Consider the following 18,593-nt stretch of genomic DNA (forward strand, 5'->3'; position numbering starts at 1 on the left):
TGAGAATAATAAAGAAGAACACTAAACTTACCAGCGCATGCCAAAAAGTTAACTCTTTCAAATCCAGTCCGACAGTTGCACATGTAACTCCCTATTGTATTAGCACAAGTTGTTGAGGTCGGGTTACAGTCTCCGTTATCTACCGTGCACTCATCAATGTCTACAAAAAATATTTTTGAAGTAAGAAATTAAGAATAATCAAAATGGTAATATATATTAGTATAATTTATAACGAGTAGAGTCCTCGTGCACTCGGGAATATGTAAAATTGACAAACAAATAAATCCAGAAATCCAGAATCGAATGGAGTAAAACATTTACAAACTTTTGATAAGCAATTCACATCAGCATTTGGCTAAGAGGGGAGCGCTGTTACCGAGAAACCAACCTCTCTATTGTGAAGCAAGTTTCTTTCATCTGTCTATCTGTTTATATGTCTATATGTCTATCTGTCTATCTGTCTATCTGCCTAACTGGCTATCTGTCTATCTGTCTATCTGTCTGTCTGTCTATCTGTCTATCTGTCTATCTGTCTTTCTGTCTTTCTGTCTATCTGTCTATCTGTTTATATGTCTATCTGTCTAACTGTCTATCTGTCTATCTATCTAACTGTATGTCTATCTGTCTATCTGTTTTATCTGTCTATCTGTCTTTCTGTCTGTCTGTCTATCTGTCTGTCTGTCTTTCTGTCTATCTATCTGTCTGTCTATCTGTATAACTGTCTATCTGTCTATCCGCTTATCCGTCTATCTGTCTATCCGTCTATCTGTCTATCTGTCTATATGTCTATCTGTCTTTCTGTCTATCTGTCTATCTGTCTTTCTGTCTTTCTGTCTATCTGTCTATCTGCCTATCTGCCTATCTGCCTAACTGCCTATATGTCTATCTGTCTATCCGTCTATCCGTCTATCCGTCTATCTGTCTATCCGTCTACCCGTCTGTCCGTTTGTCCGTCTCTCCGTCTGTCTGTCTGTCTATCTATCTATCTATCTATCTATCTATCTGTCTGTCTGTCTGTCTGTCTGTCTGTCTGTCTGTCTGTATGTCTGTCTATCTATCTATCTATCTATCTAAATATATCTATCTAATCTAGCCTAATTGGTTATAATCAAAAAGATAATAATACTAGAAAGCATCATACCTACATGTTTCCATTTCGATGCGGATAGGCAGTCTTTCTAACGAAGTTTATTACCTATATATTTTTTAAAGCGATCATACCAACAAAACAGCTATAAAGGATAATATCGTCGTATAAACATAGCCTTATTAAAAGTGATGGAACATCAACTTACAGTATTCAATTTTAACATCGCCGAAAAAGGAACAAACTGTGATGGTAATGTAAGTGAGAATAATAGAGAGTATAGAGTCATAGAAATGTAAACTTACCATCGCATTCCAGAAAGGTAACTCTTTCAAATCCAGTCCGACAGTTGCACATGTAACTCCCTATGGTATTAGCACAAGTTGTTGAGGTCGGGTTGCAGTCTCCGTTATTTACCGTGCACTCATCAATGTCTACAAAAAATAGTTTTGAAGTAAGAAATTAAGAATAATCAAAATGGTAATATATTTTAGTATAATTTATAACGAGTAGAGTCCTCGTGCACTCGGGAATATGTACAATTGACAAACAAATAAATCCAGATTCGAATGGAGTAAAACGTTGACAAACTTTTGATAAGCAATTCACATCAGCATTTGTCTAAGAGGGGAGCGCTGTTACCGAGAAACCAACCTCTCTATTGTGAAGCAAGTTTCTTTCATCTGTCTATCTGTTTATATGTCTGTATGTCTATATGTCTATCTGTCTATCTGCCTATCTGTCTATCTGCCGTTATGTCTATCTGTCTATCTGTCTTTCTGTCTATCTGTCTATCTGTCTATCTGTCTATCTGTTTATATGTCTATCTGTCTAACTGTCTATCTGTCTGTCTTTCTGTCTATCTATTTATCTGTATGTCAATCTGTCTATCTGTTTTATCTGTTTTATCTGTCTATCTGTCTATCTGTTTATATGTCTATCTGTCTAACTGTCTATCTGTCTGTCTTTCTGTCTATCTGTCTATCTGTCTGTCTGTCTTTCTGTCTATCTGTCTATCTGTCTGTCTTTCTGTCTATCTATTTATCTGTATGTCTATCTGTCTATCTGTTTTATCTGTCTATCTGTGTATCTGTCTGTCTTTCTGTCTATCTGTCTATCTGTTTATCTGTTTATCTGTTTATCTGTCTATCTGTCTAACTGTCTAACTGTCTATCTGTCTATCTGTCTTTCCGTCTATCTGTGTATCTGTCTATCTGTCTATCTGTCTATCTGTTTATCTGTCTATCTGTATATCTGTCTATCTCTCTATCTGTCTATCTGCCTATCTGCCGATCTGTCTGTCTGTCTATCTGTCTATCTGCCTAACTGTCTATCTGTCTGTCTTTCTGTCTATCTATCTATCTGTCTGTCGATCTGTATAACTGTCTATCTGTCTATATGTCTATCTGCCTATCTGTCTATCTGTCTGTCTTTCTGTCTATCTATCTATCTGTCTGTCTATCTGTATAACTGTCTATTTGTCAATATGTCTATCTGTCTATCCGCTTATCCGTCTATCTGTCTATCTGTCTTTCTGTCTATCTGTCTATCTGTCTTTCTGTCTATCTGTCTGTCTGTCTATCTGTTTATATGTCTATCTGTCTAACTGTCTATCTGTCTGTCTGTCTATCTGTAGAACTGTCTATCTGTCTAACTGTCTATATGTCTGTATTTCTGTCTATCTATCTATCTATCTATCTATCTATCTATCTCTCTGTCTATCTGTATAACTGTCTATCTGTCAATATGTCTATCTGTCTATCTGTCTATCTGTCCATCCACTTATCCGTCTATCTGTCTTTCTGTCTATCTATCTGTCTATCTGTCTTTCTGTCTATCTGTCTGTCTGTCTATCTGTTTATCTGTCTATTTGTCTAACTGTCTATCTGTCTGTCTGTCTATCTGTCTGTCTGTCTATCTGTCTAACTGGCTATCTGTCTAACTGTCTATATGTCTGTCTTTCTGTCTATCTATCTATCTGTCTGTCTATCTGTATAACTGTCTACATGTCAATATGTCTAACTGTTTATCTGTCTGTCTTTCTGTCTATCTATTTATCTGTATGTCTATCCGTCTATATGTCTATCTGTCTATATGTCTATCTGCCTATCTGTCTATCTGTCTATCTGTCTTTTTGTCTATCAGCCTATCTGCCTAACTGCCTATATGTCTATCTGTCTATCCGTCTACCCGTCTACCCGTCTGTATGTCTGTCAGTCTGTCCGTCTGTCTTTCTGTCTATCTGTTTATCTGTCTATCTGTATATCTGTCTATCTCTCTATCTGTCTATCTGCCTATCTGCCTATCTGTCTGTCTGTCTATCTGTCTATCTGCCTAACTGTCTAGCTGTCTATCTGTCTATCCGTCTAACTGTATATCTGTCTGTCTTTCTGTCTATCTATCTATTTGTCTGTCTATCTATATAACTGTCTATCTGTCTATCTGTCTGTCTTTCTGTCTATCTATCTATCTGTCTGTCTATCTGTATAACTGTCTATCTGTCTATATGTCTATCTGTCTATCTGTGTATCCGCTTATCCGTCTATCTGTCTATCTGTCTAACTGTCTATATGTCAATCTGTCTAATTGTCTATATGTCTGTCTTTCTGTTTATCTATCTATCTGTCTGTCATTCTGTATAACTGTCTATCTGTCAATATGTCTATCTGTCTATCTGTCTATCCGCTTATCCGTCTATCTGTCTATCCGTCTATCTGTCTATCTTTCTATATGTCTATCTGTCTATCTGTCTATCGGTCTTTCTGTCTATCAGTCTATCTGCCTATCTGCCTATCTGCCTAACTGACTATATGTCTATCTGTCTATCCGTCTGTATGTCTGTCTGTCCGTCTATCCGTCTGTCCGTCCGTCTGTCAGTCTGTCTTTCTGTCTATCTGTCTATCTATCTGTATATCTGTGTATCTGTATAACTGTCTATCTGTCAATATGTCTATCTGTCTATCTGTCTATCTGTCTATCCGTCTATCCGTCTATCCGTATATCCGTATATATGTCTATCTGTCTTTCTGTCTATCAGTCTATCTGTTTATCTGCCTATCTGCCTAACTGCCTATATGTCTATCTGTCTGTCTGTCGTTCTGTCTATCTATCTGTCTTTCTGTCTATCGTCTATCTGTTTATATGTCTATCTGTGTATCTGTCTGTCTTTCTGTCTATCTATTTATCTGTATGTCTATCTGTCTATCTGTTTTATTTGTCTATCTGTCTATCTGTCTTTCTGTCTATCTGTCTATCTGTCTGTCTTTCTGTCTATCTATCTATCTATCTATATGTCTATCTGTTTCATCTGTCTATCTGTCTATCTGCATATCTGTCTATCTGTCTATCTGTCAATATGTCTATATCAATTTATCTGTATATCTATCTGTCTATCTGTTTTATCTGTCTATCTGTCTATCTGTCTGTCTTTCTGTCTATCTGTCTATCTGTTTTATCTGTCTATCTGTTTATCTGTTTATCTGTCTATCTGTCTATCTGCATATCTGTCTATCTGTCTATCTGTCTTTCTGTCTAATTGTCTATCTGTTTATATGTCTATCTGTCTAACTGTCTATCTGTCTGTCTTTCTGTCTATCAATTTATCTGTATATCTATCTGTCTATCTGTTTTATCTGTCTATCTGTCTATCTGTCTGTCTTTCTGTCTATCTGTCTGTCTTTCTGTCTATCTGTCTATCTGTTTTATCTGTCTATCTGTTTATCTGTTTATCTGTCTATCTGTCTATCTGTCTATCTGTATATCTGTCTATCTCTATATCTGTCTATCTGCCTATCTGTCTGTCTGTCTATCTGTCCATCTGCCTAACTGTCTAACTGTCTATCTGTCTATCTGTCTAACTGTCTATCTGTCTATCTGTCTGTCTTTCTTTCTGTCTATCTATCTATCTGTCTGTCTATCTGTATAACTGTCTATCTGTCTATCTGTCTGTCTTTCTGTCTATCTATCTATCTGTCTGTCTATCTGTATAACTGTTTATCTGTCTATATGTCTATCTGTCTATCTGTGTATCCGCTTATCCGTCTATCTGTCTATCTGTCTAACTGTCTATATGTCAATCTGTCTAATTGTCTATATGTCTGTCTTTCTGTTTATCTATCTATCTGTCTGTCATTCTGTATAACTGTCTATCTGTCAATATGTCTATCTGTCTATCTGTCTATCCGCTTATCCGTCTATCTGTCTATCCGTCTATCTGTCTATCTTTCTATATGTCTATCTGTCTATCTGTCTATCGGTCTTTCTGTCTATCAGTCTATCTGCCTATCTGCCTATCTGCCTAACTGACTATATGTCTATCTGTCTATCCGTCTGTCTGTCCGTCTATCCGTCTGTCCGTCCGTCTGTCAGTCTGTCTTTCTGTCTATCTGTCTATCTATCTGTATGTCTGTGTATCTGTATAACTGTCTATCTGTCAATATGTCTATCTGTCTATCTGTCTATCTGTCTATCCGTCTATCCGTCTATCCGTATATCCGTATATATGTCTATCTGTCTTTCTGTCTATCAGTCTATCTGTTTATCTGCCTATCTGCCTAACTGCCTATATGTCTATCTGTCTGTCTGTCGTTCTGTCTATCTATCTGTCTTTCTGTCTATCGTCTATCTGTTTATATGTCTATCTGTGTATCTGTCTGTCTTTCTGTCTATCTATTTATCTGTATGTCTATCTGTCTATCTGTTTTATTTGTCTATCTGTCTATCTGTCTTTCTGTCTATCTGTCTATCTGTCTGTCTTTCTGTCTATCTATCTATCTATCTATATGTCTATCTGTTTCATCTGTCTATCTGTCTATCTGCATATCTGTCTATCTGTCTTTCTGTCTAATTGTCTATCTGTTTATATGTCTATCTGTCTAACTGTCTATCTGTCTGTCTTTCTGTCTATCAATTTATCTGTATATCTATCTGTCTATCTGTTTTATCTGTCTATCTGTCTATCTGTCTGTCTTTCTGTCTATCTGTCTATCTGTTTTATCTGTCTATCTGTTTATCTGTTTATCTGTCTATCTGTCTACCTGTCTATCTGTATATCTGTCTATCTCTATATCTGTCTATCTGCCTATCTGTCTGTCTGTCTATCTGTCCATCTGCCTAACTGTCTAACTGTCTATCTGTCTATCTGTCTAACTGTCTATCTGTCTATCTGTCTGTCTTTCTTTCTGTCTATCTATCTATCTGTCTGTCTATCTGTATAACTGTCTATCTGTCTATATGTCTATCTGTCTAACTGTCTATCTGTCTAACTGTCTATCTGTCTGTCTTTCTGTCTATCTATCTATCTGTCTGTCTATCTGTATAACTGTCTATATGTCAATATGTCTATCTGTCTATCCACTTATCCGTCTATATGTCTGTCCGTCTGACTGTCTATCTGTCTATATGTCTTTCTGTCTATCTGTCTGTCTTTCTGTCTATTTGTTTTATTTGTCTGTCTTTCTGTCTATCTGTCTATTTGTCTTTCTGTCTGGAGTAAAACATTTACAAACTTTTGATAAGCAATTCACATCAGCATTTGGCTAAGAGGGGAGCGCTGTTACCGAGAAACCAACCTCTCTATTGTGAAGCAAGTTTCTTTCATCTGTCTATCTGTTTATATGTCTGTATGTCTATCTGTCTATCTGCACAACTGCCTATCTGTCTATCTGTCTTTCTGTCTATCTGTCTATCTGTTTATATGTCTATCTGTCTTTCTGTCTATCTGTCTATCTGTTTATATGTCTATCTGTCTAACTGTCTATCTGTTTATATGTCTATCTGTCTAACTGTCTATCTGTTTTATCTGTCTGTCTTTCTGTCTATCAATGTATCTGTATGTATATATGTCTATCTGTTTTATCTGTCTATCTGTATATCTGTCTATCTATCTGTCTATCTGTCTTTCTGTCTATATGTCTATCTGTCTTTCTGTATATCTGTCTATCTCTCTATCTGTCTATCTGCCTATCTGCCTATCTGTCTGTCTGTCTATCTGTCTATCGCCTAACTGTCTAACTGTCTATCTGTGAATCTGTCTATCTGTCTATCTCTCTATCTGTCCATCTGCCTATCGGCCTATCTGTCTGTCTGTCTATCTGTCTAACCGTCTATCTGTCTATCTGTCTGTCTATCTGTATAACTGTCTATCTGTCTATATGTCTATCTGTCTATCTGTATATCTTTCTATCTGTCTATCTGTCGTTCTATCTTTCTGTCTATCTGTCTATCTGTTTATATGTCTATCTGTCTAACTGTCTATCTGTCTATCTGTCTAACTGTTTATCTGTCTATCTGTCTTTCTCTCTATCTATCTATCTGTCTGTCTATCTGTTTAACTGTCTATCTGTCTATATGTCTATCTGTCTATCTGTATATCTTTCTATCTGTCTATCTGTCGTTCTGTCTTTCTGTCTATCTGTCTATCTGTTTATATGTCTATCTGTCTAACTGTCTATCTGTCTGTCTTTCTGTCTATCTATTTATCTGTATTTCTATCTGTCTATCTGTTTTATCTGTCTATCTGTCTTTCTGTCTATCTGTCTATCTGTGTATCTGTGTATCTGTCTGTCTTTCTGTCTATCTGTCTATCTGTCTTTTTGTCTATCTGTATATTTGTCTATCTGTCTTTCTGTCTATCTGTGTATCTGTGTATCTGTATATCTGTCTATCTCTCTATCTGTCTATCTGCCTATCTGCCTATCTGTCTGTCTGTCTATCTGTCTATCTGCCTAACTGTCTAACTGTCTATCTGTGAATCTGTCTATCTGTCTATCTCTCTTTCTGTCCATCTGCCTATCTGCCTATCTGTCTGTCTGTCTATCTGTCTAACCGTCTATCTGTCTATCTGTCTAACTGTTTATCTGTCTATCTGTCTAACTGTCTGTCTGTCTGCCTGTCTGCCTGCCTGCCTGCCTGTCTGTCTGTCTGCCTGTCTGTCTGTCTGTCTATCTGTCTATCTGTCTATCTGTCTATCTATCTGTCTATCTATCTATCTGTCTATCTATCTATCTATCTATCTATCTATCTATCTATCTATCTATCTATCTATCTATCTATCTATCTATCTATCTATCTATCTATCTATCTATCTATCTGTCTATCTGTCTGTCTGTCTGTCTGTCTGTCTGTCTGTCTGTCTGTCTGTCTGTCTTTCTATCTATCTGTCTGTCTGTCTATCTATCTATCTATCTATCTATCTATCTGTCTGTCTATCTATCTATCTATCTGTCTGTCTGTATGTCTGTCTATCTATCTATCTATCTATCTAAATATATCTATCTAATCTAGCCTAATTCGTTATAATCAAAAAGATAATAATAATAGAAAGCATCATACCTACATGTTTCCACTTCGATGCGGATAGGCAGTCTTTCTAACGAAGTTTATTACCTATATATTTTTTAAAGCGATCATACCAACAAAACAGTTATAAAGGATAAAATCGTCGTATAAACATAGCCTTATTAAAAGTGATGGAACATCAACTTACAGTATTCAATTTTAACATCGCCGAAAAAGGAACAAACTGTGATGGTAATGTAAGTGAGAATAATAGAGAGTATAGAGTCATAGAAATGCAAACTTACCATCGCATTCCAGAAAGGTAACTCTTTCAAATCCAGTCTGACAGTTGCACATGTAACTCCCTATGGTATTAGCACAAGTTGTTGAGGTCGGGTTACAGTCTCCGTTATTTACCGTGCACTCATCCATGTCTACAAAAATATTTTTGAAGTAAGAAATTAAGAATAATCAAAATGGTAATATATATTAGTGCAATTTAAAACGAATAGAGTCCTCGTGCACTCGGGAAAATGTAAAATTGACAACAAATAAATCCAGAAATCCAGAATCGAATGGAGTAAAACATTTACAAACTTTTGGTAAGCACCTCACATCAGCATTAGGCCTAGAGGGGAGCGCTGTTAGCAAGAGACCATCCTTTCTATTTTGAAGCAATTGTATTCTTACATTCTCCCTGTAATGAGTTGTGCCTTTCATAACTCAGTACTGTAAGGATTCGAACAAAGTATGACTGCTTTTCGGAGACTTAACGTATAATCTCACCAGAGCCTTACCAACCCCCCCCCCCCCCCCCCAAAAAAACAGGAGTACACACAGATTCCACGACTAACTCACTTGTATTTGTTGCTTATATCAAAATGCAGAAAATCAGAAGGGCCCCTCACTATTGCTATCCTCAGCCACACCCACCGAATAAGTAATGGAAAAGTATATGTCATTGTATCCCCTTACTCTCACAACCATTTCATCTTCTTTAATATTCCGTCCACAAAAGATGATGTTGACTTTTCTAGCATAAACTTCAGTTTTACTAAAATATTCACCGGGCGTTGGAACTATAGTGGAAATCTCCTACGTTGTCAAATTCAGTCCTTTCTTAACAGCGTTCTCGTTCGTCCGTCGATAATTTACTTCATACTTTCCAACAGCTGCCCGTTGTTGTTGGGTATTCACATGGAGGCTGTGCTTTCCTTATCAGGGCGGTGATGGTGGGACACATAGAGGGTACGGATACGATGGACTTTGCACTGTCCTCCTTCAGACACGGCACGATAGTCTCAAAGACGTTTGGAAAAATACTGACATACTTTCATACACTTGGAAGGATACGGCCTCTCGCTCATTTCCATGCACCCGCCTATCTAAACAAGCCCCCCTTCCCATCCCCGTTTGAGTATATATACTCACCGTCGCATGGCCCTGTAGTTGATGATAGAACGAACCCGGTCGGGCAGTCACAGGTTTCCGAAATGTCGTTACAAAATATAACATTGTTAATGCCGGTGTCACATTGGATATCGTTGCAAGAATCTAGAAGAGAAAATATGTTAGCAATATGTACTTAATAGTTCCATATATACACAGCAGTCAGGGAACTTTGTTTTATGTCGATAAAAATGTAAGAAAAGGGCATTCTGAAGTATACCTATGACTTGTAATGTTTTGTAAATGTAAAGTGACTACAGTGTGAAGGAAGTTAGGAAGATCATTAAATATTGACGTATATTTTAAAAATCTGTAATTTATTCACTTTAATAAATGAACACATTCTTTCTTTATCATATAGTCATTTTTTAAAGGGTTTTGGAGACATTCGGCAGAAACAGTTATGATAAGTGATTATATATAGTGAGACCGCATTCAAATTATACTGACGTGCTTTATGGAACCTGTATGATGTGTCTTTACCATAACATCATGCGGATTGCCATCTTCCGGCTAAGATATAATACACAAATATGTTCCTAGGAAACCCATGCCAGATAAACCATTCATAAACCACAGAATACATACCGCTTGGGGTAGATTCCGCAGTTGTCATTTCTGTTGATCCTGCTGTTGATCCTTCCGTTGATCCTTCCGCTGATCCTCGTGTTGATCCTTCCGTTGACCCTTCCGTTGACCCTTCCGTTGACCCTTCCGTTGTGGCCATCACATTTGTAGATGGGAATTGACATTCTTAAAATGATAATATCATTAATAATATGATTAGTAATAATAATAATAATTATAATAACAATAATCGTCATCGTCATCGTCATCGTCATCGTCATCGTCGTCGTCGTCGCCGTCATCATCGTAATTGTCTAGTCTTTCATCTCATTTATTCATGAATGTGAAATGTGGTATATACTTGTATTTACAGTGCTGATAACAACACAGATAGGACATTGTTATATACATCTCATTAGATATTATATAGGAATTATTTACCTGACAGTCCCAAAATAGATGTTCAAATGTTTCTGTATCCATTTTACAGCAAGTGCAGACAAGGCTATTAATTAATTTCAGTAAATAAAGAAGCCTATTGGCAGCAAGAAGGCCGTGTAGAAATGGAAATTACTGAATTGACTGAACATTGGCCTCATAGAGAGTACGAAAAAGGTTTCTGAAATTGTTAATCATCATTGGGATTAAAGAACGAGTTCTACTTATCACAAGCACGAGTAGGAACAGAAAGAGGCCGGATTAAGAAAGAGAGTAAAAATCGCTTTGAAATATACTTGGTGTATTAAGAAATAGCATTTACAAGAGGATAACATGGAGCGCTGGATAACCCATCCTGCAAGGAACTTCTCTAAGCAGGAGGAATTGCAGAAAGTATACAAACAAAGCGAAGGGGGACCTTGTCAGATGAAGTTTATCGCAAAACTGAGTAAACGAAATGGCAATGATGATGATGATGATGATGATGATGATGATGATGATGATGATGATGATGATGATGATGATGATGATGATGATGATGATGATGATGATGATGATGATGATGATGATGATGATGATGATGATGATGATGATGATGATGATGATGATGATGATGATGATGATGATGATGATGATGATGATGATGATGATGATGATGTAAACTTTGGCAGCAGGGTGTATCGAGATTACAAATGAATAAATTGACACTATAACTTGCAATGCTAAAAATAAACATCCAAACTATTGGAAAATAATACCATGAAGAAATATCCATTGAAAAATACATACCTCTCTCACAAATGAAGTTTGTAAAGGACTCGGTGCATGGTAGTCTTTGCAAACGTCCGCTATCCTTGCCGTTCAATACGAAGCAAGACCCGCCTATCCCAGATAGGTCACTGTTTAAACATCAAAAGTACAATATTTTTTGACGAATTTCAAGCGTTTGCACATATACGATGTACATACTACTACATACTATGTTTTTGTATATACTTTGTATTTGTAAATACCATGTATATTTGTACATATATACTATGCACACTCTTTTGAAGAGATGGATTTCCAGCATTTGTACATATTAGGCATATACTTTCTTCCTCCTTTGTTACTAAGATGAAACTGAATGAAAACTGAATCGTACCTAGATGTTTCTTCTGAGGAGAGAGATATAGTAATAGGAAAAGTCGTCTCTTCGGTCGTTATTCGATTCCATTTGCGACGAGTATTCGACCATTACTTGACTGTACTCGACCTGTTCCTCGTTGAGTTTGGCTTGTAATCGGGAAATTTTGGAATCGAGTGTTAATACTAGTGCAGACAGAAGTATACCCTCAGTCGAGCTTTATAATGTGTACCTGTGTTCAGCCACATACACTCATACCAAGGTTGTAACCAGATATCTGATCAACTTAAGTCAGTCCCCTGAAATTTCACGTTTCCCCCTCCGTTGCCCTATTACGTACTTTGAATCACATGTACTGTCGTCAAAACGAACTTTTTTTACCACCATTTAATAACAAACTCTATGAGATATTGTGTGAGTTGCAGCTTCGAAGGCACGGAAGTATTATAGTGATGTGAAGTCCTAAGCCAATACTCAGGACGAATGGTACGCTTCTTACTTAATTACTATAAAGCAAGTTTCAGTGGAGTCGAGAGCCATACGTCAGACCCCACTAGATGTCACCGAGCCCCTCTTTGAAGCCTTTGTTTTGATTATATTATGAAACCGAGCACAAAGAAATATTATCCCATATTTTCTCCGCTCACTAATAGATCCCGGGCCCAGGGGTTGCCCATGCACCCCCACCCCCCTGACCCTCTCTCGCCAGGTCTGATAAACCAAAGAGGATAATACTACATACTACCGCAACGTCATTCCAATTGCTTTGAATTTCCCCAGAGCATCTACCGCTGTGAAGATCAAGGTTCAGCCTTGCTTACGTCGTATTGTTGGAGAGATATAGACAAGGTCTATAGAATTGACGATAGTTATGTTGAACATAGAACTGATTTATAATTATTGCAAGTATATTTACTCTTGGATGTAACTGATCAATATAACTTTCGTGTGGATTTACATTATATTACGTAATATACAATAAACTATAAGACACCAACAGAGGAGGTACGTGAAACGTCTGGGGCAGCGAAGCTATACTAACAAAGCCAAATAGACTTGTCCAAATTCCCATACAAATAGGAGCACTGACATAAGGTGAGCACGTTGGGAGCCTCCTTACAAGCTGAGATTCGTTATATATGGTGTTGAGATTCACAAGTCAGTGCTGTTTGATAGACTAGTATATATAATGACACATTGCACGTATACACATATGAAACTCGTTGAATTGAATGCGTATACAAAACATAATTTGATTTACTTATTGGAAATCCGACTTTCTCGAGACTGAGGAATGTTTCATATTAGTTGTCCTTTCTCCTCTTCCTTTATTCCACTATTAATTTCTTCTTTCTCAACCAACCTAATAGTCTCACGCATCTTATACCATGTTTGAAATGTTCCGTTTCTTGTCGGGTAAAAGAACAAACAATATATCTAATGGATTGACGACATTTGCAAAGTTCTTTAGACCAAATACTTACGGGACGGTTGGTTCACTTCTATCTGGCCATCGCAGTGTCCCCGATCCATCATCTTGCAAACCCACCAAATACGCTTGGTTGGTGTCGGGTATATTTGCTGCTATTGAAGCCTAGAAGAAACCAGTTCCATATTATCGGTAGTCTACTTGTTTCTATATTTCTATATTGCTATATAAGCCACCACAATGATGTTTTTTTTTTGTTTTTTTGTTATGCAGGTTAAGTTAAAGCAAAGTCAAGATTCATCTTATCATAGGTGATTGAGATACATGTGATGAACAACTCTCCCATACACCATATTAGACAAGAATCTCGGGTTAGGGTATATATCACTAGTTAGAAGATCCTTCTCAATTAACTCTGAAGAGCGTAACAGGTCGAAACATGTCGCCATGTGTATTAGACAAGAATCTCGGGTTTGGGTATATATCACTAGTTAGAAGATCCTTCTCAATTAACTCTGAAGAGCGTAACAGGTCGAAACATGTCGCCATGTGTATTAGTAGAATCTCGGGTTAGGGTATATATCACTAGTTAGAAGATCCTTCTCAATTAACTCTGAAGAGCGTAACAGGTCGAAACATGTCGCCATGTGTATTAGTAGAATCTCGGGTTAGGGTATATATCACTAGTTAGAAGATCCTTCTCAATTAACTCTGAAGAGCCTAACAGGTCGAAACATGTCGCCATGTGTATTAGTAGTGCTTGGAAGCTTTATTATTATTTTTTTTGATAATGCATGTCTCCTTTCATTGTTTTGTTTTTAAATGCATGTTTCCTTTCATTGGGTAGTATGCAGGGTGGAATCTACTAAATTTAGTTTAGCAAGAGTTAATAGCAGTCTCACGTGTGTACGTGGGTTTGTGTGTGATTGTTTGTGTTTTTATTTTTGGAAACCCTAATTTTGGTAGTGTAAGGCGTCTCTGTGTTCTATGGGTAATTTACCAATTAGCGACCATAATTTACGAATTTGGATCCAATACTCGCCCGGTGACAAAGATCAAAATATATACACAAACGTCATGGATTGCCCTGAGAACAGTTCTATCTCAACTGTAAATTGGATTTTCTGCTAAAACATTGAAAAACTCACAAAGTTGCAGTCGTAAAAATTCGCTCTAGCAAGCGTTCCCCCTTCTAGTGCACATTCATCCGCAGCTCCAGTAAACGTGAACCCTGGGTTAATGTTTGAATAATATCGATAACATCTGTCGTTTATCGGTGTCCAATCGGGTGGACAAAGCAAATCTGGAAATGCTGAAAAGATACATAATTAACACCTGTGAAGCATCTTATATACAACATATTCATAACCACTGTATATATCGCAGACATTACATAAATATAGTCACACAACGCTCTTACTTGGTCAAATCTAAGACTGGGTCCTTGCGTGGGTTGAAATTTTGTAAGCTTCACAACCATGAAAAAACTGTGGCGATTGGTTAAGTAGTTTTTCTCAGACACACCTGTTGTTTGTTACGGAACCAATTAACAAAGTGCCAACAAATAGCTCATTGATATGCAACATTTGTCAACAAAGATCACGTGAGCCTTTTCATAGTTTCGTTACGTGTTTCTTAAATTACATAAGTACATGCACATTTACTCGTGCTCTTACAACTGGCAATGGTACTCGGCGATCTTGTACTCGTAATCGCTTAATCGTAATTTGTACTTACCATTTGCTGGTCGTAGTGCGCATATGAACCTTGCCGTGTAGCTCACACAGTCTCTGGCCATTAGGTCTCCATTCAAGAATACCCAACAACATGGGGACGGTGAACAAGCACCCAAGACTCTGAGAGACAAGGAAATGAAGAATGTTGAAACGTTGTTGTCATCACCGGTGGTGCCTCCCCCACCCACATACTCCCACAACCCAAAAATAAGTGGGTGATCCCTGATAGGTAACATTTAAAAAAAACATAGTGTACATTTCATAAATATATAACATGTCCTTCGTCAACATCGTTACAAAAAGTTACCAAATAAAGTGTTACTTTGCATCTAGGTACCTTCTAGGTGGGACACCCTCCCACCCCCCCCCCCCCCTTCCAAAAAAATCGCCCAACCCAGCGAACCAAACCGTGGTGGAAGTTGCGTCCCCGGATCGTCGACATCGTCAAAATAGTTAAAAAAAGGAAGCAAGGGTCGTGCGCAAGTTTGCATGAGAGGTTCAGCTGTTAGGAGTATAAGAGCTATAGGGATAAATTAATCGTAATGAGCACACACAACAAAAACAGACTTCACTCCGATTGTCAGTTTGGGGAGAAAACATGGGGTTTGTAGATCAAACATTTAAAAAAATTTCAGGTGCGACATCCATATATATCTTTCCTGACCCAGCTTAGACGAATATACAACAACAACTGGGGACACAAAGAATGAGTAAAATATCTCTCAAAGAAACGAGTTATGACACTTTGTTTCGAGTAAAGTTGATACATATTATACAATACTAGGTATACATACTTAACATATCAGTTTTGTTTTGTCGCATTTCATGTACAACTGTGCGCGTCCCCACGCAAACCCCTTCCAATGGAAAACTGTATAGACATGAACCTTTTTAGCGCTCGTGTGATGTCGTACATGACTGATATGATTTCATACATGGATTTTCATGTACACCCGAGTGTACACTACTGATTAGAGGAGGGGAAAATTAACAATGAAAGTTGTACATAGGGACATGGATGGATTTCCAGGCCATGTTTTTTTTTCTACAGTGAACAATAGGGTTGAACTTTTGACCTCGAGGTGTTTAATCAAACCTATCTGGATTGACATAATACGTGGCTGACTGAATGCGTCATAGTGTAAACTAGCCAATGATATCATTTGCTATTACATTTCTGACACTCCCACATAGGAACTTAGCCCTTGCAACAAAAACGTCCCCTCCCCTCCCCCCCCCCCCCCTCAAAAAAAATATATGACTTCATATTCACGCTCGCCTCGCCTTGAATATCTGTGCACAGTGCATATGCGTTCGTTTACGTAGGTGTGCACGCACTCGATATGAATATCTCGTACGTGCATGTGTACACACGCAATCGTACAAGCCCCGCCCCCCCCCCCCCATTCAACCAATCGGGATATAGAATGAGACAATAGATGCATTTCTCATTGGGTTGGCTGGACTATTAACAGCTGTGAAATTGACAGTGGAAATACGACTCTTCCATTGAAACAAATTGATATGATGGCGTAATCTCCCCCCCCCCCCCCCCATCTCTCTTTCTCTTTCTCTCACACCATTTTTAGACATATCTGGGCTATCAAATAACTTTATAGTTAGGCCTACAAACAACATTGTGCTAATAACGACGGTATTTGAAATGTTTTGTATGCGGTTGAAAAAATAAGGGATAGCGTACACAAACCCACATCCCCCTGGTCCCATCCCTGTGATGTTTTAGTGATAAACATGTATACATTATCTTGTCATGCGGAATGCCTAAAACTTAACATTAAACTGTTTGATATCACGTGGTAAACTGGAATACATTATTAATTTCCAAAGCAAACGATTATAGCAGAGCTTATTCAATCACACAATATGGTAGGATACTGTTTTACAGTAACTAGTTCAGTAAAATTAGTGTAAAAGATCGACGTCACAGTTGTCTTTTATGTCTTCTGTTAATATTTTTCGTTTTAATTTTGGATAAAGTAAAAGATAGATACTCACGGTGCGCCTACTTGTGGAAAAGGAACGAAGGCAGAACAATCTAGTAACCATTCGGGAGCTGTTGCAATGCATGCGTCTGTTAGCCCGACAAAATACTCCAAGTTAGGATTAGGATTAGGCTACATAGGTGGAAAAGTGTAAATTTAGCTTATTTTGAATTCAAATCATCGAAATAAAATAGAAAATATAACTAAACAGTCTATCAGAACTCTTTTTTTTGTGACGTGGTAATCACATTTTGAATCGACTCTGTCTTTCACGATTTTAATGGCAATTAACTCAGTATATGGACATTGTTATACTGAAATCATTCGGAATTTAACACATTTAAGGCCCGGTCACACTACAGCGATATTTTATCGGAATACGGTCCGATTTTTCCGATTTTAGGCCGAAGAGTGAGGTTTGTGGTAGTGAATGTAATGAATGCAGTGGAATATTCGAATACCTACTTCAAATCTGAGGGGTTCTAGAACTGACTACATTCTGAAGTGACGTCACATCGAAAAACGATAAAAATCGGAAGAGAAATCGGATAGCTATCCGATAAAAGGAAACGGAGTCAATATCAAAAGTTAGGAGAGGGCTATTCCACATCAGAATGGCTCAACAGATAGCAAATCAGGTCCTTTATCCCTGTGGCTATAGAAGACCCGAACGGAAAACAGGCTGTTTCGATTCCTCCGGGAAAATCGGATAGTATTCCGATAAAAAATCGGTATAGTGTGACCGGGCCTTTAAAGTGCCTTTAAGGCCCGGTCACACTACAGCGATATTTTATCGGAATACGGTCCGATTTTTCCGATTTTAGGCCGAAGAGTGAGGTTTGTGGTACACTCTTAAAACGTTGGTTAAAAAAAGAATGGTATAGGACCCCCGTGCACTTAATTGGTTAGTTTGTACCCTTAAGTTGGTTAACCGGCAGATTTTGGGCCATTCCAATAAGTATGTACATTTCACAGTCCGACGTTTAACCAACTTGTTTATAACTTTACCGCTCACTGAGTAAAAAATTCGCGCGTACACATATATGTACACTGTACGTACATCAGTGCAGCATCTATAACACACACTACATAACACGTCATGCATAGTACGATCCCTGACAGGGTGGTTTAGTAATCAAGAATACAGCTAACGCCATGGCAGATATCGAAGACAGTGCTGTCTTGATTTTCTTGAAAAAATACCAGGTCGAGTCTCTACATGAAACTTTTATCGGTAAGTGTAGCTTAACATCGGTAAAAAGTATGAACTTATGTGGGCACTGAGACCCCCAGTGACAGTATAACGTTAGGCTCATAGGCCAACGTTAGGCTTATACTAGGCTAACGTTAATACTAGTACTATACTAGTATGCCTAATACTAACACTAGTAATATTAGTAACAGTATACTACTAAACTGCCACTGAGTTTAACACAGTGCTTTAATCGATGTTAAATGTTATGAATCTTTTTCGTGTTTT

At 37.7% G+C, this 18,593-nt stretch overlaps 1 protein-coding gene across 16 annotated transcripts in view; it reads right to left on the reverse strand.

The window, feature by feature from the left end:
* LOC139966678 (uncharacterized) overlaps positions 1-18,593 on the reverse strand; it is a 67,531-nt gene that overhangs the window by 38,514 nt on the left and 10,424 nt on the right. For 13 of the 16 annotated variants that reach the window (XM_071969948.1, XM_071969956.1, XM_071969946.1 and 10 more), the window contains exons 3-12: positions 17,127-17,245; positions 15,112-15,230; positions 14,523-14,686; positions 13,430-13,539; positions 11,609-11,718; positions 10,403-10,567; positions 9,797-9,919; positions 8,671-8,799; positions 1,393-1,521; positions 32-160 (exon numbers count right to left, since the gene is read on the reverse strand). In XM_071969948.1, coding sequence (XP_071826049.1) covers positions 32-160; positions 1,393-1,521; positions 8,671-8,799; positions 9,797-9,919; positions 10,403-10,567; positions 11,609-11,718; positions 13,430-13,539; positions 14,523-14,686; positions 15,112-15,230; positions 17,127-17,245 — 1,297 coding nt within the window. The remainder of the gene's footprint in view (positions 1-31; positions 161-1,392; positions 1,522-8,670; positions 8,800-9,796; positions 9,920-10,402; positions 10,568-11,608; positions 11,719-13,429; positions 13,540-14,522; positions 14,687-15,111; positions 15,231-17,126; positions 17,246-18,593) is intronic. The other 3 variants (XM_071969945.1, XM_071969947.1, XM_071969951.1) reach the window with 3 other exon arrangements.

The sequence above is a fragment of the Apostichopus japonicus genome, chromosome 4 (assembly GCF_037975245.1).
Source record: "Apostichopus japonicus isolate 1M-3 chromosome 4, ASM3797524v1, whole genome shotgun sequence".
Classification (NCBI taxonomy): Eukaryota; Metazoa; Echinodermata; class Holothuroidea; order Aspidochirotida; family Stichopodidae; genus Apostichopus; species Apostichopus japonicus.